This window comes from Peromyscus maniculatus, chromosome 2 (genome assembly GCF_049852395.1).
Source record: "Peromyscus maniculatus bairdii isolate BWxNUB_F1_BW_parent chromosome 2, HU_Pman_BW_mat_3.1, whole genome shotgun sequence".
In the NCBI taxonomy this organism is placed as follows: Eukaryota; Metazoa; Chordata; class Mammalia; order Rodentia; family Cricetidae; genus Peromyscus; species Peromyscus maniculatus.
In genome coordinates, this window is record NC_134853.1 from 68814505 (window position 1) to 68838233 (window position 23729).

Genomic DNA, 23729 nt, shown 5'->3' on the forward strand with positions numbered 1-23729 from the left:
GAAGTTCCCTCCCACCCAAGTCCCTTTCTCTCCAGCCATCCCCACCAAAACGCAGAGAATTAAAACATGCAATCACACAGCGTCTTGACGGGAAATGCTTTGGAAATTTTCGGCTCCATTTACTTCTCAATCTAATTTTGTCCTCGGTTGCACATTATGCGCGAGATGGGATCTCATGTGGTTTGCCCGGCGCTCCGCACACCAGCAGGAGGCAGCCGGCAATGCTCATGTCTCTCCCCCAACACATGAGAGGCATAATGAGGGCACCCAGCAGGCTCTGGTGGCACCCCGGGACGAGAGGGCCCAGCCTGGACACTTTGGCACAGGCCAACCCACCTCTCCTGCAGTACCCTCCAGCTGGGGACTAGGGAACGTCCTCATAGCCCGTTCCAGCCACGACACAGGCTCCCACTGCCGCTCACCCTGAAGCATACCCCTGCTCCAGCCTTCCGAAGGTCTGCCTGTGGCTCTTCAGGGCCTGCAGCTCACACTCAGACTCCCACTGCCCTTTCCCCAACCATTTTGATGGAAGGTGTGCATTTGCTCCACACCACAGACAACTTGTTCTTCCTCGCTGCATCTCCTTAGCAAACTCTGTGATGCCCTCGCCATCTCCACTTGGGCAGACCCCCTCCCCAGGTACCGCAGCCCTGCCCCTCACACTCCCCTTCTTGAGCACACTCAGAGCCCCGCACACATGCTCACATCCTAGCACTTGTGGGATGGCTGGGACAGCTGTCCCCTAGAAGACGCAAGCCTGACTGCCTCCAACGGTCACCGGGGACCTTGTCACCTGTCCCCTGCGAGTGCCCGCATCACCCTTGGCACAGAGCTGAGACTGAGTGCCCATTAGCCCAGAGAACATCTTCCCAGCCGCACCACTGGACTCTGGGTGAGGTGCTGGGGGTGTTGAGCCCATGTGGACGGGAGGCTTTTATTTTGTGTTTCATTATCTGCCTAGTCTCCCAGCTCCAACCGGGGAGCTACCCTGACTTCAGTCTCCAATTTGTCTGCCCCCAACCCCCGGGCTGGACTACAGCCAGCTCTAGCCTCATCACTCCCTTTCATCTGCATGGTTACAGTCTGGTCCAGGTCCTCATCCTCTCTCTCTTGAGGGTGTGCAAGCTATCAGAGCTTCTCGCTGAGTCTCATCCTTATTGCGTACATCCTTTGCCAAGACCCCCCCCCCCCCAAGAGATTCCTATAGGATGCCACTCGCTACTTAGAGGCCTTGGAGACGTCTTAACATCTGATCCAGGTCCTTGGGAGCCCCTGTGACCCGCCCCTCCCCCGTCTCCACCTGCTTCTCCCTTTGCTGGGTACATTCCCTCACCATTATCACACTGTTTCCTCTGCTTAGAAGCTTCCTCAGCTCTGTCCCAGCCTGGCTAGTTCCTCCCCTTCCAAGGCTCCTGCAGCTTTTCGAAGGAGGCCTCCCCTGGCTGCTTTCCACACGACCTCAGAAGGCAGAGGTGGCCTCCTTGGCTCCTGTGGGTACATGCCTCTCTCTCTCTCTGCAGCTCCAACCTTTAGAAGCATTTACTTCTGCTGTCCCAGGAACTTGTTAGGAACGGTACATACATGACCCCACATGACCCCTTTAACGGTCTGTGAGGACAACGCTCTTCTTGTTTCTAGGTGTGGAAACTGTGGGTCAGAAAATTTAAAATCCTCCCAGGATCTTAAGGTAGGGGACAAGGATTCTTCCTAGGACTGGCAGTGAGGTAGGGCCACCCCAAAATCTTGATGGAAACGCTCTGTGGCTTCAGCCTGGGCGATTTCCCTTGGTATCCACTTGGGTGTGCACCACCATGCCCAACACTTCACTTTGCTTAGCCTCAGTTTCCCCTTCTGTAAATCAAAAGTTAACTCTTTCCTTGCTACCCTCCCTCGGAGGGAAGGAGCTCTAGCAGGTAGACGATGTTGATTCACTTGGTAGTGACAGGCAGCAGCCAGGTGACAGAATATGAGTAGGCTTTAGGAACTGTCCCAGGGAGGAATTTCCTGCTCATCTTAGAACCTGAGGCTTTTAACTGAGACCAAAGGTGAGGGAGGGGAGGGGTTCCCATTTCCTCCCTAGACCAGAGCGTCTCTGGATATTTAAAACCACCTCACTGTGTCCACCCCCCCATCCCCACCCCCCGCGCCAACACAATTGTGACAGTCAAGCAAAGGAAGGGACGAAAGGGGGTGAAAATCCATAAAGGCCCTGCAAAGTGGAGGCCGGTGGAATCCGCCAGCTCCTGACCACCAGTTAGTGACGTCAGGATTTATAACTGTATTAAATGGTGTGACAGGCAGCCTTGATATATCAGTTCTCCTTCTCCCCAAATCACAGACAATAAAAGCTTTGGCAGTGAAAGCCATTCATCATCATAAAGACCCGAGACATCCTGGTCATCAATTTCACTCACATCCTTAATACCCTGGAGAGGGTGCCGGGTTGAGCACCTCAAAGCGGGGAGGGAAAAACACGAGGGGAGATTGAACAGGAATAATTACAAAGGTCAAGGAGGGGATGCACCCGAGAGGGTGCCCTGGCCGGCCGCAGTCACTTCCTGCTGCAGGTGAGCTCCAGTCCCAAGAGGCTGGCCACCCCAGGAATACGGGACGGGAGCAGCTGAAACGGGGCCCCGAGACCTGAACTGGGAGTTCCGGGGAATGGGGAAGCACAGGAGGAACCCAGAGCCTCAGGGCTGGTTCCTCCATCCAGAGGAGATTTTGAACTAATGATCCGACCAGAACGTTTTCATTACCTAGCCCCACACTGGCTACGCACGTCAATGCTGCTCCTCTCAGCAGCACCAGGGCTGGCGTCCCGATAGTGAAGGATACTAAAATATTCCTAGTCCATCTAGCTGGCGGCATCCCCGCACCCTTAGCTTGTTCCTCTCTTGGCCCCATGCTCCACCTCACCCCCACATCCAACCGCTTTGATCGTACATAGAGATGGGAAAAGGAGACAAATTTGAAGGCTCGGGTTGGAGAGTCCATCCGTCTTTCCCATCCCACCACCTCACCCTCCTGTTATCCTTGTCAGGCGCCCGGCTGGGGGTTCTACCCCTCAAGGTCTGCTCTTGCACTCGCCTCCTTTTGCCTCTTAGCCAAGCAGGGCAATACAGGATAAGGAAGCAGGAAGCCTTCTCAGCTTGAAGGTGAAGAACTGAGACCATGTCTGAAGAGAACCAGACCTGAAGTCATGAGCGCCCCCTCCCGGGCTTGGCCAGGAAGTTGACAGAGGAGCATAGTGATAATTATTTCTCTAGTGCTTCCCCACCCCCTCAAAAAAAAAAAAAAAAAAAAGAACGAAGGAAAGTTTGGGTCTAGGTAGGAGCTGCTGGGTTGGTGTGGGCTCACCATTGACAGCCTGTGGGGTGGGGAAGCCTTACAAGGGCTAAGTTAAGCATCCCGGGATTGCTGGACATCTCAGGTAGCCTGCTCCAGGTAAGAATACACTAGAACGGAGAGGGCCCAGATTTCTGCTATGGCTTGGGTCTGAAATGCCCTCCCACAGGCTCGTGGTTTGAATGCCTGGGTCCAGCTTGTGGCTGTAGGAGGCAGGACATGGCTGGTGGCAGTGGCTCCACAGGAGTTAATCTCGGGAGGGTCCACGCACTCCTGGTTCGTCTGCATCCTCTGCTTCCTGTCTAAACCACAGTGTGAGGAACCCGCCATGCCCGCCTGCCACCAGCCACCTGTTCTGTGGCACCTTCCCCGCGGTGACAGATTGAAATCCCCCTGAAACAGTGAGCCAGCGCAAGCCTGCCCTTCCTTCGGTTGTTTCGTTCAGGCGTTCTGTCACAAAGACGAGGAAAATAGCAAATACGGTTTCCCAAGATAAAAGGACCGTTGGCCGGCTGCCATCAGCGTTGCGCCTGCTCTGTCCACGGTCTGCCCCACTGAGATCTCCTCTGCCGTACTTCCTGTCTGTCACAAGCACAGCAGGCCTGGTGAGAGGCTCCATGGTGGCCTCTGCAGCCTGGCTGTCTGCATTTGGATCCTGACTCAACCATGTTCAAGCCGGAGGCATTCAGCAAGTGTCTATGCACCTCCCCCTGTTGTTATCACACGGTAAAATGGAGACAGTGAGACTAACTCCCTCCAGAGTCAGTATGCAGATGGACAAGCCAGGATAAACCCAGAGACCGAGAACACTGCCTGGCACTTGGAGGCAGGTGTGTGTTTTCTCTCCTATGGTGACCTTAGCTTGACCGGCCCCCAACTTGGGTGTGCCTCTGGCTGTTCAAAATTGAGACCATCTCTCAGGGGAGAGGCCTTGCCACAGAGTTCACATAGATTACCAGCTCCCTCCAGGTGGGCAAGAGACACCAGCCTGGACATGGCACTTTCGAGGTACACAAAGAGATTAGTGAGAAAAGAAGACAGGCCCATCCGATAAACAGAGGGCACCTCAAGTCTCAGGCTGGCTGCAGCCTGGCCAGGCGTTCATAGACATTCCCAGAGTGTAGAAGTCCTACAGCCTCAGATAATGAAAATAAAAGCTAATAGAGATAAATTAGAGAGGCTTTTTTTCCCTGGGCTTGGAACATTGGCAGCAGGGTGGGCAGTGGAGGCAGCAGATAGTAGAAGGCAATGGATTGGGGAAGAAATAATAATTATGATAATATCTCAAAAATCAAATGTGCCTCTTTGCTCACAGAAGATATGTATGTGAGTGTGTGAATCATATCAATAACCTTGACAATGACCTAGAAGGGTGGAGTGAGGGCGATTAGCAACAACCAATCATAATAGCTCATCTATGCATTTGTCTTCCACTTCCTGAGCCCCCACTGTATCGCAAGCCCTGCATCAGACTGAACCGGAGGAGGCAGAGAGGGCTGGGAATCGCACAGGAAGTTAAGCAGGGCTTGAAGAACTACGAATCGAGGATCAATGGGATATCAGCCTAACGGTGGCCTGGTCAGGGGCCCAGAGGAGAGAGCATCACTTCTGACTCGGATAGTTGCAGGGCGGAGAGTGCTTCCTGGAAAAAGTAACACACGGGGACTGCTCCCCGCAGACCTTTGCTGAAGGCACATAGGGAGAGTCAGCTGGTTCCTAGGCCTGGGGAGGAAGTGATCTATAGGCAAAGCCCTGGACCAGCCTCCATGTTTCTTCTGGGAGTCAAGCCTGGAACACCTGGTGCAGGCAGGGTGACAGGCTCTCTCTGGGTTCATAGGAAAGGGCACAGTGCTTACAGTTTATGGGACATTTGCCTTATCTCCAGGGACACCTCGATACAGTCCTAGAGTCCTAGAGATGAGCTGAGATTGTGACCTCCATTTCGAAGAAGTGAAAAGCATTACTCAGAGAAGGGAAAGGCATTCTAAGAGTCCATAGAAGTTACGGGGGGTGGGGGGGCTTAGGGTGTGGGTCTGATAGACTCCAAGGCATCCATTCTTCCTTTCACAGTTGGCCACCACCTCTGGGCAAACAACAGAAGCTTTCTAGTCTGGAGTCCAGAAGAAGCAAGGGCTCCAGTGTGGCCAAATGGAAGAAGGTGAAAACAGGCCTGAATCCAGGCCGCATGTTCTAACCACTGAGATAACCACTGAGGTAGTCTGCTATAGCAACAACTAGAAACTAAGACACAGGAGTATCTGGAATAGAAAACCAGTGTCCCTGGCTCCACCGCAGCCATCCCTTGGTGTGAAGACCTCGAAGTCTGCCTCTGCCTCCGGCTAGCTTCCTGAACTCCAGATTTTTAAAACAAGACTTAACCAGCCCAGGAGGAGGCGCCAAGCCTTTCAACTTCACCTCATTTAACCACGTGATAGTTCATCTTAATTGTCCAGTTGGTTGTATTGAGAAATTCCTAGGAGATCAGTAAGGCCTGCCTCGGAGAGCATTTATGATGGTGTTTCCTGAGGGGTCTGGCCTAAAGAATGGGTGAACCCATTGGCGGACTGATAGATGACAGCATTCTTGGGAGGTGGAGGGAGGAGATGATGGTGCCTAGTTGTAAAAAGGAAGTCCCATGAGGCACGTCCTTGGGGTGTGTCCTGGCATTGCTTCACCCCACATTGCTTTCCTCTGCTTCCTGGTTGCCATGGTGTGAACTGCTCTTCTTAGCCATCCTCCTCCCATAGGATGGAGGGACACCTCTGAAACCATGGGGGGAAGTGTGTCTTTCCCCCTTCAACTGTTCTTGCAGGCATACGGGTCACACAGCAAGGTCCTACCCCCATATCTAGAGAGAATGGAGGCTCACACACAGACAGCTGAGAAACAGAGGTCGCCCCATCCTAAGTCGCCGAGCTGCAGGCCAAAGGCAGGCAGACTGCTCTGGAGTCTACATGGGTACCATGCCATGTGCTCAGCCTTCACAGCCGCAGTGCCAGCCGGGCTGTGCTCAGAGTCCTGTGATGACGCAGAGCTCAATGCTATCAAGAGCAGGACGGGGCAGGGGTGGGGGAGGCAGGAGAAAACCCCTCCCCCTTCCAGCTGAGGGAACCCAGGCACTCTCTTGAACTGTTAGGAGGAAAAAATAGTGTCTACATTTCAAAGAGTAAAGGGCGGCGAGACCCACAGCACACACAAGGGCATGATTGGCTCCAGCAGCAGCCTATTCAGTTCTCAAAGAACACAGTGTTGGGCTCCTGGGGGCTGGAGAGATGGCTGAGTGGTTAAGAGCACTGGCTGCTCTTCCAGAGGACACAGGTTCAATCCCAGCATCCATATGTTGGCTCACAACTATTATAACTCCAGTTCCAGAGGATCAGATGCCCTTTTTTGGCCTCTGTGGGCACCAGGGATACATGTGGCACACAGACACATACATTCACCCGTACACTTGAAATAACCGAGCTGAAAAACTTTGAAGTTGTTCTCCTAGGAGCTGATCTAAAGCCGGCCCCACTATGGCTCCCCCACTGCTCCCCACAACTTCACATCTTCACCCCACAGCACTGAGCACAGGGAGGTGGCAGCCAGACCATAAAAGCAGCTGTCTCTACACACAGCCCTGTGCCAGCTGAAGACTGTCCTCTGGCCTCAAATACTAACAGCCATTTCTGCAGTATTTCTGAAGATATGGGCCATGACCAATGTCTTGCTGGAGAAAAACCCACAATGGTTTGTCCACATCATTAGAGGGGACAGTTCTTTACTTACTGATGGGTTAGGGTCTCTATAAAAATATGAAGTAAAAATTTTTAAAAAGCTAACATTATATAGAGTATAAAGGCAATTATAGATAATCAGCCATATGCATGTAACGTGGTACATATTGATTATGCACAGATAAGGTTCCAGAAAGACACATACCACACCATCAACTCTGCTAACATATGCATTCTAGAATGGCTCAGGAATAATCTGCAGGAACATGGTCACAGGCTGCTGTATGTATTTCTGTGCCTCTGGAATTACCTTTAGAATGAGCTTGGATTACTTTTGGTTAAAAAGGAAACTTTTCTTGATACGAGGTCTCTCTATGATGCTCTGGTCATCCTGGAACTTGATATGTAGACCAGGCTAGCTTTAAACTCATAGAGATCTGCCTACACCTCCCTCCTAAATGCTGGGATTTAAAGACATGTACCACGATGCCTCGCTTAAAAAATGAACTTTTAGCCAGTGGTGGTGGCACACATCTTTAATCCCAGCACTCAGGAGGCAGAGACAGGTGAATCCCTGAGTTCAAGGCCAGTCTGATCTACAGAGTGAGTTCCAGGACAGCCAAGGCTACACAGAGAAACCCTGTCTTGGAAAACTGAACAACAACAAAACAAGCAAACACCCTGGACGTTTTAAGAGAGGAGCATGGTAAGTAGGCACGGTGGCATGAAATTCCAGCGCTCGGGAGGCAGAGGCAGGAGGATTGCCCACTAACTTAGGACCATCCCCTTCTACAGAGTAAGTTCCAGACTAGTCAGGGCTACATAACAAGATCCTATTGACAGACAGACGAGCTGATGAAAAATTAACCCCTGAGAGCAGGGACACATGGCTTCTCTTAGACACCGCCTCCCCACAAAACCTTCCCTCAAATCCTTGGCCAAAGAGAAGCCACACACAGTACCACTCCACCCCACCCCTCACCACAGGCTCTCATGCACGTGTGTCTCCCAGGAGTCTGACACTTTCGCTTTGCTTTGCTTTGCCTTGAACAGGTTTCCATATTTGCTTCCTCCATCAGACTGAGTGTGTTGACAGCAGAAACTCCAGGACCCTCTGACCCAACACCGGGCAATATGCAAGAGGACCCAAGTCTTGATGGAGGGAGGAATGAAGGAATGAGTGAATGAATGATACATGGAAACACCTCTACAAATTAGCCAGGAGCTTTTCTCCTGCAGACAATGAGAAGGTCTGGGAGCTCTCTGGCCAGAACTGGCTAATGAAATCACTATTTTAGGAGGATGGATCACAGCAGGTGGACTGGGAAGCTGGAGGCCCAGAGACCCACTGGAAGGCTATTTGGAAAGGTCGGCTTCCAAGCTGCCTGTAAGTGTAAAAAAATCTATGAGTGCATTACCAGGAGAGCCATCCAGCTTCGTTTATTTTTATCCTACAAAATACAAGGTCAGAGACAAGTAGAGCACTTTCAGCTGAAATTATTTTTTTTAATTGACATCACACTTTACGCAAATATTAATTCATTTATTCAGCAAACACTTCTTGGGAACACTGGGCTAGCCTGAAAGCAAGGCATCGTTTCTTCAGTGTGCATGTTAATTATGGAGAGGCCTGTGTTTCACTTTGGCTTTCAAATGATCAGACCTCTGGCTTCTCAGCGGCTCGGAGTGGTCTTACAAATACTAAGATTCCAAGGACCGACCACTATGGGTACCCTTCCTAATGTGGAAACAAATATTTTAAATCCAATTGAAATTGCCCCAAATCATTCTGGAAGGCAAATAGCCTGATGTCTCGGGGAGAGAGGGGACTTTGCAATCTTGGGTGTTGAATGTTTTTAATGCAGCAATCTAGTCTCAGCACTGTCTTGTTGGTGATGTACAGAAAGAGCTCCCTGCTCCCGCAGAGGGCTCCCGACAGCTGGAGATTCCTCAGTTAGTGAAGGAGACTGGAGGGACGGGGCAGTGGAAGTAGGCAGGGCTGAACACCCGACTGCCCCAGAGCGCTAGCAAGTCAGGTAAGCTAGAGGGCTCAGAAGGAGCTGCCTGGGGCATTTGAGGGAGGGTGGCTTCTCTCACATCCCCCATGTTGACCCAAGAGGAGCAAACCCACCAAGCTTTCAAGAGAGGCGTTTGGGGTTTGTTTGTTCTTTTTTCCCCTTTGGTTTTTGCCCTGGCTGTCATGGGACTCATTTTGGAGACCAGGCTGCCCTCGAACTCACAGAGAACCGCCTACCTCTTCCTCCCAAGTGCTGGGATTAAAGAGGTGTGCCACCACTGTCTGGCTAAGAGAGGTGTTTCAATCTTTAGGTCAAACACTCTGATTTTTTTCAGGCCACTTTTAAATTGTTTTGGTAGTTGCTAAATAGACAACATTCAAAAGCTTTCAAACCTAAGTAGGGATTTGGTTCAGTGGGTGAAGGTTCTTCCAAGCAAGCCTGGTGACCTGAGTTCCATCCCTGGAACCTTTGTAAAGCTGGAAGGAGAGACCCACTCCAGGAGACTTTCCTCTGACCTTTACGTGAGTGCTGTGGCTCTTGTGCCCCCCCCAACACACACACACACATACAAACCACACTAACATTTTTCCAAAAATAAACACTTCAGTAAAAAACATACTCTTCTCACACCCTGTGCTTAAACATGGTCATATGTTCCCGAGGCTACTTTCAGGGAGTCTGTAAGATGCACAAATACAAACATGCATTTACAGTGTGCAAGAGCATGGTTACCCAAAGGCAGCCTACTGTGCGCACTGTTCTCTGCCTCACGGGTAAGATGCTAATGATGCTAATCATCCCAAAGACGGTTCCCCATCAGGCCACTGGGAGCTTCCTCAGTCTTCCCCGCAACTGCCTGCTGCTCCGCTGTGGGAATGGCTCTCTACTTCATACCTCTCCTCCCAGTGGACATTGGGTCCAATCTTCAAAACGATAGGTGATACTGTTAATGTTAAAAACATGGTATGCAGATCAAAAGCTCTTTGGGATGGGCACATGCCAAGGGCACATGCCACGCTGAGGGGTGTTGGGGACAATGCTTGGGTCTGTGAGTTCACAGCACAGGTGTCAGCCTCAGCTCCTGACCTGAAGTTACTTCAACCGAGGGCAGCTTCCAGCCTGTACCACATTGGCTTTTGAGGAAGGAAGATCTCTGGCAGCAGAGGCGACCAAGTTTTGGAAAGGAATTGTCCAGAGCCATGTGAAGAGTCACGCTACCCTGCGTGTGGACTTTCTACTGAGCCCGAAAATCCCCAAGGTCTGAGTTACAGGCTGGTCCCCACTGGTGGCAGAGGGGGAACTGAGAAAGGGCCCCACCCCGGAGGCCCCTCATTCTCTCGTGTATACATTTATAGGACACTTCCTGGGGCTGTGTCTTCTGCTGGAAATCTGTTTTCCCCAAAGAACCCCCAAACTTCTCATAATTTAAACCTCAGATCACATTCTGGGAAGACTGCCTCACCACCCTCCCCCTCAGTCCCCGCTCGGTCTTTCCATATTCTCCCCTTGACATTGTCTCCAGAGCCCCTGACATTATGGAAGCACACTGTGTGTTCACTCTGTGCTGACTTTCTCCCCTCACACACGCCCTAGCATGCAGGCACACCCAGTGAGGGCAGAGACTGACCCCAGAGGCCCCACAGAGTACGTAGGTATCATCCCTTTCCAATGCACAGAGCATCTTCCACAGCCCAGTGTCTTCCACTGGAAGCTGGTGGTCCGGCACTGGGTCCCAGCTCTCATACTGTATGACAGCTTCTATTGTCGCTTTCCCGGCACCTTTCAGCAGCCTGGGTACACAGACATTTCTCAGAGTCTTGCTTTCATTATTCATTATGACTCCACTCTGAGGGAAGAGGTATTTAGCTGCGTCTGATGAGCCTCCAAAAGCCTCATAAAAAGTGGGTCAAAAGAGGTGTTCCCCACGGAAAGATGAACAATTGGCTCTTCAGAGCTGCCTGGCGGCCAGCCAGACGGAGCTTGAGTGGGAAGCGGAGCACATCCGAGCAGGAAGCCTCCTTAGGAAAGCTCCTGAGCCACTCAGTATGAGGAGGTCGCCCACCAGGGGCCTGGAACTGCCTCCCAACCCTGGACACCACCCCAAGGGTCCAAGTCCCTTGGTTCACAGGCTAAAAGCAATGTAGGGGTTTCAGTGTTTCTCAGATGGGGAGATGGCCCAGGTGGCAGTTGCTGGCTGCACAAGCATGTGGACCTGAGCTCATCTCCCCAATACCTGTGTGTTTAAAAGTTGGGCAGTATTCAATCGTAACCCCCATCCTGGGGTGGCAGAGACAGGCAGATTCCGAAGCTCACTGGCCAGCCAGGGCAGCCGAGCTGGTGAACTCCGGGTACAGTGAAAAGTTCTGGTTCAAAAATAAGGTCAAGAAGGATCAAGAATGACACCCAACATCGACCTCCGGCCTCCACGCTTATGCACACACATGTGTCAGAACACACAGGTGTGCACACCCACATGAGCACACACACACAGAGAGAATTGCAAGGCACACATATGAGAACACATCCATGTATGCACTCAGGCATTTGTCCTGCCAGCCCCTCAGCCAGATGTCCTGACAGCAAATGTCCTGAACCTCATTCTGTGTGGACTTATACAGGCAGAATAAGGACCCTTGGAGAGTCCCCAAAGGAGTTTGCCTGCCTACCCGCCTCCATAGGAAACTGGCACTGGGAGGGTCTTTGTGTTAAACACCGAGGATGGAGGTAAAGGATTCATTTACATAAGAACCAAGACATACGTTAAGCACCATGCTTCTTAGCCCTATGCAAGGTCCATTCAAATGATCCTCACAAATGCCAGATGCCAATACAGACACCACCACCACCACCACCACGCCAGCGCAATTGCCTAATATGCAGTAGGGCTTGCTGGGATCACCAGTATCACAAACCAGAAAATTAAAAATAAGACAAAACCCCAAACATCGAAGGCAGGCAGCAGAAACGGCCATTGCCCCATTTCATAACTGAGGCTTAGAGAGGACGCCGAATCTGCCCCAACATAAGAGCACTTAAGTGGCAAGTCCAGACTTAACCCCACCCCTCTGACTCCCAGTCTGGTGCTCCTTCCTCTAGCCTCAGCTTTTGCTCAGATCAAGAGGGCAGGAGTGTGCTTTCTTAGGCGGCCATGTTTGGGGCCCTGATGCTCCAGACATTGGATGTAGCAGGCAGAGCTGGAGACTTGGGACCTGGCAGCTACTCTCTCTGCCTTTGAGAGTCTCATCCACTGTGTTATAGATTGGCCTCTGTGGATTGACTGGAGCAGTGGCCAGGATGTCTCAGATCCCGGGGCCCAGGCCACTATCAGAAAGAGCCTCCCACACTTGGGCCAAAAGAGGCCTTTCTCAGTGCCATTCCAATCTGCTGATGCAAAGAAATGGTCCCCAGGAAAGAGACCACAGGGTCATATGTTGGCCCAACTCCTTTGTTCTCAAAGGCAAAAGGTCAGGTGGGCCCAGGCGGGGGCAAGACTGTCAGCTCTTTGACCAGTGGGGAGGCAAGCAGAAGCTAGGAGCCTGGCACCCTACCCGTCACCCCCTCTTGTAGGTAGATAAACCCAGTAGCTGCCCCATCAGCAGGCCTGTGGCCCAAGGACACACCTGCAGATAATTAGTCCCAATCAGGTCGGGCCTAAACTGCTGACAGTGCAGGAACTGCCTGGTCATGTCACCGAATTTGCAGATGGTGAGCGGTTTCTGAAGCGTGGCCCCGGCTGGCAGAGCAGGGTTTAGCTTAATATTTAATGCAGCATATAAACGGTACAGAGAAACTGACTCGGTCTCTAATGAGACCTTCCTTGGGCTGCCTGACTTGTGGAAGCAAGGATGGGCTAGCTCAGGGACCCCCTCCCCCATTCTCCTTGTGGCCAGGAAAGAGGGACAGAGGTGGGCTGGAGGATCGAAGAGCTCTGGACTTGTGCAGCCAGCCACTACCACAGGCTGGGGTAATGGAGATCCGGGGCCCAAGAGCTCCGCAGTCTCTCCTTCAAGGCCTGGAACGTTTGTGGGGTTTTCTGTGCTGAGGGGCATTGCGGGCTGACAGACAAACAGACCACATTTCTCTTTTGCCTCCACTATTGCCTCATCCCACCAAACATCCACGTAGGTGAAAACCTGTTTGCAGACATTTGAGTTTGTTTCCATGTAAGTGTGAACCTGCCGTCTCCAGGCTTCACACACCTCACATTTCCTAGGACCCCAGCTATTGTGTCTCACTTGGAGCTGTGCCAGGAGTGCCCCAGCCTGCTGGTAAACCATAATGCCAGGATGAGCCCAGGTAAGTCCTCCATCCACACTCCTCCGTACATGTGTTCTGTGCACCGGGAGGCCCCAGCTCGCCTCATTACATCCTGCAGTATGGACTTTCAGAATGTATACCTAGAAAATACATATCACTTAGTTCCTCTTTGGCTTCATAGTTCAGGAACTGTTTTGATTTTATTTAAAAGTGGATATGAAAACAGATGTGGTGGTTTGGATGAGAATGACCCCCATAGGCTCATATATTTGAATGCTTGGTCCCCAGTTGGTAGAACTGTTTGGGAAAGATTAGGAGGTGTGGCCCTGTTGGAAGAGGTGTGTCACTCGGGGTGTGCTTGAGGTTTCAAAAGCTGGCATTATTCCCAGTGCCTCTTTCTCAGCCTCCTATTTGTGGATCAGGATGTAAGCTCTCAGCTACTGCCTCAGTGTCAAGCCTGCCTGCTGCCAGACTCTGCCATGATTGTCATGAACTTGAACCTTTTGGAGCCATTAGCCCCATTGAATGCTTTCTTTTATAATTTGCCTCAGCCATAGTGTCTTATCCCAGCACTAGAAAGGTAAACAAGACAATAGGCTATATTCTGTGTGAACTCAGATATCGAGAACATAAGGGCGGGGGGTGGGGGGAGATTCTGCAAACACTGGCTAATCCAAAGAGAGTCTGGTGGGGATAAAATGAAGACCCCACTCACTATGATAGGACAGGGATTCAATGCCCCGTAAGACGGAGGAAGGGGTGCAGAGGCCTCCTACTGAAACTTCATGCACAAGCCTCTGCTACATACGACGTGTATGCAAGTATGTGACTGCCCACTGTGTGAAGTCAGTGGTTCCACTCACGGCAGTACAATTTTATGTTATGTTTTGCATTTTCATTTTTATACATGGGATCATACTTCATTGTATGTGTGGGAGCCCACTTGTCTCTATGTGCACCACATTCATGCAGGTGCCTGCAGAGGCCAGAAGAAAGCACTGGAGTTAGAGACAGGTGTGAGCCATGTGATGGGTGCTGCGGATCAAACCTGAGTCCTCTGCAAGGGCAGCAAGTGCTCTTAACCACTGAGCCATTTCACTAGCCTCTAGTTCTACATGCATGGGGCGCGTACAGGGGGTTGGGGTGTGTGTGTGTGGGCAAAATAGATCCCCTGAGCTGTAGTTTCAGTTTCAGGAGGTTGTGAGCTACCTGACATGGGTGCTGAGAACAGAACCGGGGTCTTCTGAAAGGACACCAAGCACTCTTAACCACGGAGCCCTCTCTCCAGCCTCTTGCTTTCTTTTCACAGTAGTTAATATTGCATTGTGTGGAAGCGCCATAATCTACTGAGCCAGTTTCTATGGCAGGGCCTGCTTTGGCTCCATTTGTTTGCCTTTATAAATGACAGGCAAAACCATCATTGCAGGCCTGGAGAATAAGTTCCCTAAAGGGTATAAAAGCTTCTGAGTCAGAGGGTACTTAAATGTATCCGAAACCTTGATGGACACTGTCAAGTTTTCCTCCAACAGGAATTATAATAGCGATACAGGAAAATATCTTTCCTGTGCCCTTTCCAACACCGAGCCTTAATGCAGAGCTAGTAGTATCAGTTCAAGCATCTCAGAGCTGTTTTAATTTGCAGCTTTGAGACAACAAGGCAGGCACACATCTCCCCATACACTCTTACTGTGTTTTTGCCAACAAACTGCCCATTCACTGTCTAGTTTTTTCCACAGATTATTTTTTATTCATTTTGAAAGTATTTATTTTTACTATTTTTAATTATGTGTGTGCACGAGTGTCTGTGTAGAGTATGTGGACACTAGTGAATTGCCTGCAGAGGTCAGAGGTGTCAGATCTGGAGACGGCAGTGAGCCACCTGTCACCGGTGCTGGGATTAGAACTCAGGCCCTCTGCAAGAGCAGAGTGTGCTCTCAACTGCTGAGGCATCTCTCCAGCCCCCTTCTTATTCTTTTTTAAAAGCCCTTTATATAAAGGCTGGAGAGATGGCACAACAGTTAAGGGGACTTGTTGCTCTTGCAGAGGACCCAGATTTGGTTCTCAGAACCCACATCAGACAGCTCAGAATAACCTGTAACTTCAGTTCCAGGAGGCCTGACGCCCTCTTCTGGCCTCTTTGGGCACCTGCACACATGTGGTGCACATACAGAGAAGGAGACACACACAGCCATATAAAAAACAGTGCCTAGCAATATTTTGTGTGTACACAAAAGCTCTTTATATATTAAATGAATTAATGTTTACCATCTGTATTGCATTTTCTACCCTAGCTTTTCTTTTTGTCTTTGGATGTTTTTACATAAAAAATATTTACTTTTTAATATTTTTCGAACATTTGTATTTGAAACATTTTTAAAGGCCTTTTCTACCCTAAAATTATAATTTTTCCTGTTTTTTTTTGTCCTAGTTTATTATGGCTTTATTTTTTAAAGATTTAGCTAGCTGGGAATTTGTTATAAATAATACATAAATATACATGTTTATGGGGTACATAGTGATGTCTTGATATACATTACAATGTCTCATGACTAAACCTGGCTAATTAGCATGTCTGTTACCTCACAACCCACTGGTTTCAGTGGAGACAGTGAAGCAGGGATCTGACTAGAGTATATTTGGACCTGTTTGTATCCTGCCCATTCTGGCCCATGTGTTTGAAACCTCGGCTTCTACAATAGTTTTTAGTTACTATAGAATTACTATACATTTTTCTTTTTATTTAAAATTTTATTACATTTATTGTTTTGCTTGTTTGTTTGGTTGTGTGTGCATGCGTGTGCGTGTGTGTAGGGGGGTCATCAGGCTTGGCAGCAAGCACTTTACCCACTGGCTGAGCTTGCTGGCTTCTTGTCATGTTTTGGAATGTCCCAGAAGCTCTACTTCAGAACGTCTCTAGCTATCCTATGGTATTTATTTAGCCAGCCCTTAGCAGCATTTTGATGATTTTTTCAAAGTCTGTTGCGTTTTCCTCGGGATTGCTCTAAGGTTAGAGGAGACTTGGGGAAAGAACATCTTCCTGACAGTCTAGGAACAAACATCTCTCCATTATTCTCCCGTATCTTTGTAGCTCTACAGCTAAATTTATTCTCTGGTATTGTATGTATTGTCATTGAAGGGTTTGCTCTATTATGCTAATTATTATTTATGTATAAGAAAGCTAATGATTATACTGACAATTAGAATATACCCTCCATTTTATATGTTCGTTTTTTTGTGTGTGTGTTTTGAAACTGGGTCTTACTATGTAGCCCAGGCTGGCCTCCAACTCCTGATCTTCCAGCTCAGCCTCCTGAGCGCTGGTATCACAGGTGTGCACTCCCATGCCCTGCTCTGGAATGTCGCTGACATTTCAGAACTAAGCATACCCCTGACTTTGGTCAGGGATGTTTATACTGGGAGCTACAGAAGCACCCAGCTGACTTTCTGCAACTCTGTGGATCCAAGTATAATACACACTCCTCATGCATGGCTTCTCTTGTGAATGAGGTGGCCTTTGGCTGGGGACCATGGAGGCCTGTCTGAGGAGCTGCTGACACTGAGCCCCACCTGCCATGACCCATGGGACTACAGCCCAATGGGGCCAGCTCTTCTAATTTTTTGAGAAGACAGGAGGCTAGATTTTTTTTTTTTTAAGTCTTGGCTCAAATTCTCTAAAAGCCCCATGAGGCCCAATTAGATTTATCTGAAGGCTAGATTAGCCTTAGCTAGCAAACATGCATCTCATTCCCACAGACAAGGATCTTAAGCCTCAGTGTTCACTGGACTATTAGCCACCTAGATAAGCATGTGCCCAAATTCATTTCCTAAATCCTGCCCAAAACTTTTTCCTCTGCAGTGTGGTCTTCTAGAAGGCTAGGGTGACTGTAACTCAGCTTTTCACTCCTTACAGCAGGCATGCCTGAGCTTGGCATCTGCCCCTGTATAATGGGAATACTGTCACTGAGGTCCCTGGTGAGCCTCGGCAGGGGTCCTCAGGAAACACCTCACTGACTGGAGCTCACTGGCTGGCATCCCTTCTGTGCATCCCCTCCCTGAGGCTCACCTGGCTTCAGGCTCTTCCCCATCTTAGCCAAACTGAGGACAAGTCACTCTTGCTCTGTCAGACCCTCAGGTAGTACCCAGACCTGCACACGGTTACTTTTCCCTCAGCTCTTGCCTCGTTCACCCCTTCTCTTCAAATTCTAATACATGAGAATTTCTTGGCTCTGTTACTACTTTGAGATTATGTCCATCAGGCAACGGAGACGTCTGGCTGGATCCCTAATTCCAAACCCCAGTATAGCCTCCCAGCCCCCGCTGTCTGTCTGTTCCATATTCTGGAGACCCTCCTGCCTCCTGGGTGAGACACCCTCCCGGAGCTGGTAGAGTGGCTGTCCCAGGGCTCCACAGTGCTGGGCTGGAGAAGGGAGCTCCCCAGAGCAGCAAGCTACAGTGACCACACGAGGGGGTCTGAGGAATCACAGCAGACCACTTGCTGGCTGATGACTTTGTGCCAGGCAAGAGTCCAAGCTCCTCGTGCAGAGGAACCTAGTCATCCTCACAAGAGTGCCGCGCTATAGCCATCGTCCCTGTTCCCAGCACACAGATCAGAGAAGCACAGCTGGAATTCTGATACCACTCACCCAAGCTGACATGGCTGACACACACAGCTGGAACCCCTGCAGGGAGTGGAGGCCTGTGCGGAGGACAGAACTCAGGCCCAGCACTCTATTGCTGAAGGGTGATCGTGGAGGCTGCTGGGAAAGCCAGCTGCTTGGCGCATACCCAGCCCCTCCCAGCCCTTCTGCACCCAGCCTCTGCTGGGAAATCTGAAATGCCAGTGATAACTTACAAAGAGTCTCTTTACTCCTGGAGGTTGATGCCGACCAACAGATTTCCCCAGCTCATGAAAAGGAGAAATCCCAGTCCTCGGAGTGCTTGGCCCCGCCACAGGGGTCCCTCTGACAGGGCAAGCCCAGCCTCTCCCAGCCCTTATTCTCCTGTAGATACACCGGAGCAGCATGCGGCCATGTCGCATCTCAGCCACAACCTGTGTTCTCCAGCAGTCTGCCCCCTGACCTGAGCTGGGACCTTATAACCTCATTAAAGCCGGGGCCAGTCATATCCAAAAGCATCAAGAACAACTTCCCCCCTCACATTCATTCTCTCTCTCTCTCTCTCTCTCTCTCTCTCTCTCTCTCTCTCTCTCCCAAATCCCCATTCAAGCATGCTCACCTGTGACAATGGGGTAGGACTGTGGGCCCGGCACACTGCTCCCGATGTCCGCAGGGGTGGGGCTTGTCAAATTGGCTTTCATGTCATCCAGGCCTCCGGCCAGCGAGGCCATGGCTGAATACTCTGTGGTCTGAAAGAGGAAGCAGACATCTCAGCATGTAGCCCAGAGGCACCCTCATCAGATTCAGGGCCATGATCTGTCCATAGAGGTTCTGGGAAACCCAGGCTGAAAGGGCAGATGCAGCTCAACGGAGCAGCACATGTGTCCAGAACCGACCACTGTTCCCGGAGAAAAGGTGGGCAGGAGTCCACACAGCATCCCCAGAAGTCAGATCTCACCGGCAGATTTCCCGGCTCAGCCCCACAGGCCAGGGAGGGGGCCAAAGCAAGCAAGGCAGAAATAAGAGTCGACCTCCAAGGACAGGGGCCACATGGCTTCTGATTTGCAGGCTCTCAGACAATAGGGTGGGACCCCCCCGAAACAAGCATTAAAAAGGAGTTGGAGGGATCACCTAATTAAGACCCATTTCACAGATGGACAAATTGGGGTTCAAGAGGAGGAGGGTTGTGTCTACATAAGATCAGACAGAATCCCAGTCCAGGGGCCAGCTGACCGACGGTTCCCAGCCCTAATTCAGTACATAGAGCCAACCGAGTCACAGTTTGATGAGTGACTTTTGGATTCTGGAAGTATATGAACACTTGCGTGCTGAATATTCCAGGTACAGACGTCAGATTTATCAAACCCATGACAACCGAATGTGCTGGGCAGTGAGTCATGTCCATTTCTCTAAGTCATGAAATCCAAGCCTGTGATGAGTCATGAAACCTTTGCAGAATGGCCTCCAGGGAAGGCAGAAAAGATACCAGCCTGGACCTTCCCATTCAAGGAAAGACTACATTATAGCCACAAACAGCATGCCTCTGCCTCCTTCCCAAACCCTTCAAACACTTCAGCCAAAGAATTCGGTTATGTGTACCAAGTTTTGGTTGGGGGCTTCTCTGGAGCCTGGCCTTGCCAACGGAGGTCACATCCCCATCTGCTCAAGATGATATACTTGGCAGGCAGGGACAGTAGTAGGTGGGTGAACAGGCTGAGAGCCTGAGATAGGGAGCTCCTCGTGTATGTGGGGAAATGATGGTTGCTATTTCTGAGGCGTCACTTGGCAGGACCAGCAGGTGGAGCGGGACACATGTCACCTGCAGAATGGTCACCAGGAGAAGACTTTCCAGAGCAGGTGAGACGGGAAGATGACTAAGGCCTGTTCCTGTCTTCACTGTCACAGGCCACCTTGTATGAGCATCCCTGGGCCCCTCCCCAAGGCCTCATTCTCTCTTCCATGAGGCCATGTTTGTACCTGCGGAGTTTGGGCAGGACCTGGAGCTGACCATATTAGGTGGCTGTGCCTTTTGCATTTAGGCCTCTAATCCACCTGGGATTGATTTTTGTGTCTGGTATAAAAATCTAATTTCTTCCTTCTCCCTACTTCTGAATGGATAACCAGGTGCCCCTTGCTGGTTATTAAGAGCCCATCTTTCCCTGCTGATTTGTACATCTCCTTACCCATATATCAAGGTTCCATATGTGCACAGATGGCTTCCCAGCCTGGATCCTGTTTCACTGGTCTATTTATCTACCCCTGTGCCAATAGCACACCATGTTAATTACTGCACTTTTCCAATGGTCCCTGGTGCAGGTAGACCTGGCCCCCAGCCCGGCTTCTCTCTTCGAGTACCTGGGTCTGTTATGGGCCTAGCGATTCTTCGTTACATGTTTTTGGAATCGGCCTCTTCTGGAAGATGATTGATAAGCCCCAGGGGTTCTGGCCGAGCTGTCCTCAATGGGCACCACCTCGGGACACCACTGCTCAGGAAGTACTTTCCGACTTTCAGAGACCGCTGTGTCAAGGGCTTCACCTGTGACTTCCATCTCAACCTCAAGCTCTGCCCACAAAGGGGGGCTGTGTTATTCCATTTCTCAATGCAAGAGCTCGAGACGTCAATTCTAGAAGAAATGGGATGTGCTTAAAGCCACACAGTGCCTAGGCACCAGGATTCAAACATGGGTCCATCTCACCCCAGCATCTTGACAGTTACCCTAATGATTATCCAACTGTGAGGCCCGAACCCATAACAGTGATGAAATCAAACAGCTGTTTCCAACTGTTTGAAGTTGAGTTTTTTGTTTTGTTTTCTTTTAGTGGCTTCTTGTTGCTGCTATTTTGGGGTTGTTTTGAGACAGGCTTTCAAGTAGCCTAGGCTAGCCTAAACTTACTGTGTAGCTGAAAATGACCTTGAACTTCTGATCCTTCTACATTCACCGCCCCAGGGCCAGGATAGCGAGCATGGATCAGAACACCCAATTTCCTGCCATGCTGGGGATTGAATTCAAAGTGCCATGCATGCCAGGCAGGCAGTCTACCAGCTGAGCTATTTCCCCAGCTCATTGGTAACGGAATTAGAAGGAAAAGAACAGAGACCGAGGCTTCCAGACCTAGAGAAGTTAAGCCCTATTTTGTAAATCATGGTTCACATATCAGTGGGTAGAGAGGAAAATCCATTTCTTGCTGTGAGGTGGAAACAGTGGCGTTTGAAGAGCATGTCTGCATCCCATGCAGCAGGGAGCTGTTGGGGGGAGGTCACTGTCTAGATTCCCTCCCTGTAGGACAGAACTGAGCATGCCCTAGCCTCTAGTCTGCTGAGACTGCATCTGAGATAAAAGCTCACCAGAGGCAGCTACCTCCTTCAGCGCACTGCTATGCCTCCGGGAGGGTCTCTTTTGAGATCCAGTTCCTGGATGCCTGGACATGGGTCCTAGTTCCTCTTCCTGTGTCTCCCTGGATGCCTGAGCACAGTGAGTGGATATTTATTTCAGCCATGCTAGGCCCTGCTATGTGCATGCGGGTCTGTGAGACAGAAGAAATCCCTCCACAAGCTCCCAGAGAAAGATGCAGAGCCCCAGAAAGTCCATCCAAGATGGAGAAAAGTACAGAGCCATTCATTCTCAAGGGGTGTGGTGTGGTCAGGAAAGGTTTCTGAGGGGTGGGCTGAGCAAGCTCCATCCCTTGGGTTGGAACAGCTGAGCAGAGCTGAGAGGTGAAGGGAAAGACCAGGCAGGATGGGGCACAACTGAGGACGTGGACATGAAGGTAGACGGGCTGGAAGTGGACCACGTTGGACCTCTTCCATGGATACAAAGATCAACAATGAGCATGCTCCTCCAGGCCCTCAGCATTCCAGCCAAGAGTCAGCACACCCCTCATACCCATCCCTGGCCGCAGCAGCCTTCCGGACTTCATTTGCAGACGTGGCTGGCAGCTGAGCCTGTGGGGGAAAGCTTAGGGTTCCCCCTAGGAGACAGGCAGAGCCAGGTGCAGAAAGCGTGGCTGATAGAGGTTTCCTGCCTCCTCATGTGTCTAAATTTCCAGGTGGAAACCAGTATTTGATTCTGTTCAGTGTCAGACGAAGTGCATGGAGTCACTCCAAACAGCTGGGTTTGCAAGACTAGGTATTTCCACCACACGGGGGAGGCCCACTCGGCCAGTCCCTAAACGCCACTGGCTTCCAGGAGGCAAGAGAAAGAACCTGACTAAGGGTTCCAGGCTGGTGGGCTATGGTTCTCACAAACAACCGAGGCTTCAGCAACTTTGTGGCCACCCAGCAGGGTTCCAGCCTGTTGTTGGGATCTGACAATCCTTCCTCTGCTCCTCTAGGAGCAGGATGCTATCTTTTATGTGGGTGTTCAGTTTTCCCTCCAGTCTATCCTCGGAGCTGCCTGTGACGTTTTAAGGACTACTGTGTTCTCTCAGATCTCCTGGGCTTCCACAAACGTGGCTGAACGGGCTGTGCCTCCTGGCTGTGCTTCCAGGCTCCGAACTGTCTCCACCTGGAGGGCCCATCTCAGTATGTCCAGGGCTCCTGCACTGTCCATAAGACCCAGCTCAAACATGACCTCCCTGGTGAAGCCATCCCTGACTCTATAGCCACCACCAAAGTCACGGCTCCTCCTACGTTCCCTCACTATGTGGCTTTTTGTCTAGGACTCTGCCCTAGCACCTCCATATATAACAACTATTTGTCTCTCCTTTTTCAGAACATAGGGCCTCCCTACAGCCTCCCCCCACCCGAGTGTATATTGAATAAATGAATAAATTAATGAATGAATGGATTTTCCATCCACATGATATAAACTACAGATCTCAAGAATTTACTGGAGGCCAGGAATGGCAGCACCTGCCTATAATCTTAGCAGCCGTGAGGCAGGGGGATCCAGGCTAGCCTGGGCTACACAGTGAGATCTTATCTCAAAAAGCAGAAATTAACAAAGGAATTAATTAGAAAGTTTTTAAACAGTAGCTCCAAGTGACCCAGTCACATGCCCTGCCTCCTCCCACCAGGACTCCTCATCAAGTCAGGTGACAAGAAAGTTAGGCCCCTGTCCAGTATTGGTTAAAGCCCCCAGAGAAGTATATTTATTTAAGACAATAAAAAGAAAAGGGTCATACAAAGGTATTTTTTAACCTCTGGAGACACTGTCCATTAGAATATTCAAATTCCTTGCCCTTCCTTCTCATAATTCACTGGGGAAAAAAGGTTATTTCCCATGCTGAGTTGTTAATTTGCCTCTGATCAAACAACTAGAACATTAGAAACCATTGTATATCCCCTCTTGCTTTGGCTGGCAGGAAGCTCAGTCAAATTCAGTGTTCAACTAGCACCCAGACATCACTGCTGGGCCCTGGAAGAACAGCCTCCCCTTTTCTCTAGGCTACAGGACTCCTTAGCCTGACTTAGATAACTTCAACCACTTCTCAGACCACTGCAAGCAAGTCCTTTGTAGAAGATGGGTCCCGGGAGAGAGAGAGACACGTGTAAAAAGGAAGACAGACAGACGGAAAGATGAGCCGGAGGAGAGCGCTCCCGGTGCCCCTGTTCCTGGTAGCAATGTCTGTCCTCTTGCATTTCTCACTGATGGGAAGCCAAGGGCTAGCCAATGGGGTGTGGAGGGCGCATACAGTGTGTGTTGACGTACCCACACTCCTGGGCCCATCACCCCATCCCAGCCGCCCCCGCCACAGACAGTCACAGACCCCAGCTGTGTTGCCCACTTCCCCTTCTCTGAGCCCTTCAGTGTGTGTCTGAAGCTGTCATGTCA

At 50.4% G+C, this 23729-nt stretch overlaps 1 protein-coding gene across 4 annotated transcripts in view; it reads right to left on the minus strand.

Moving 5' to 3' along the window:
• The window catches only part of Pax5 (paired box 5), a 192025-nt gene that overhangs the window by 67027 nt on the left and 101269 nt on the right, over window positions 1-23729 (minus strand). For all 4 annotated transcript variants that reach the window (XM_076564114.1, XM_042271079.2, XM_076564115.1 and 1 more), the window contains exon 7: window positions 18575-18704. In XM_076564114.1, the coding sequence (XP_076420229.1) occupies window positions 18575-18704 (130 nt within the window). The remainder of the gene's footprint in view (window positions 1-18574; window positions 18705-23729) is intronic.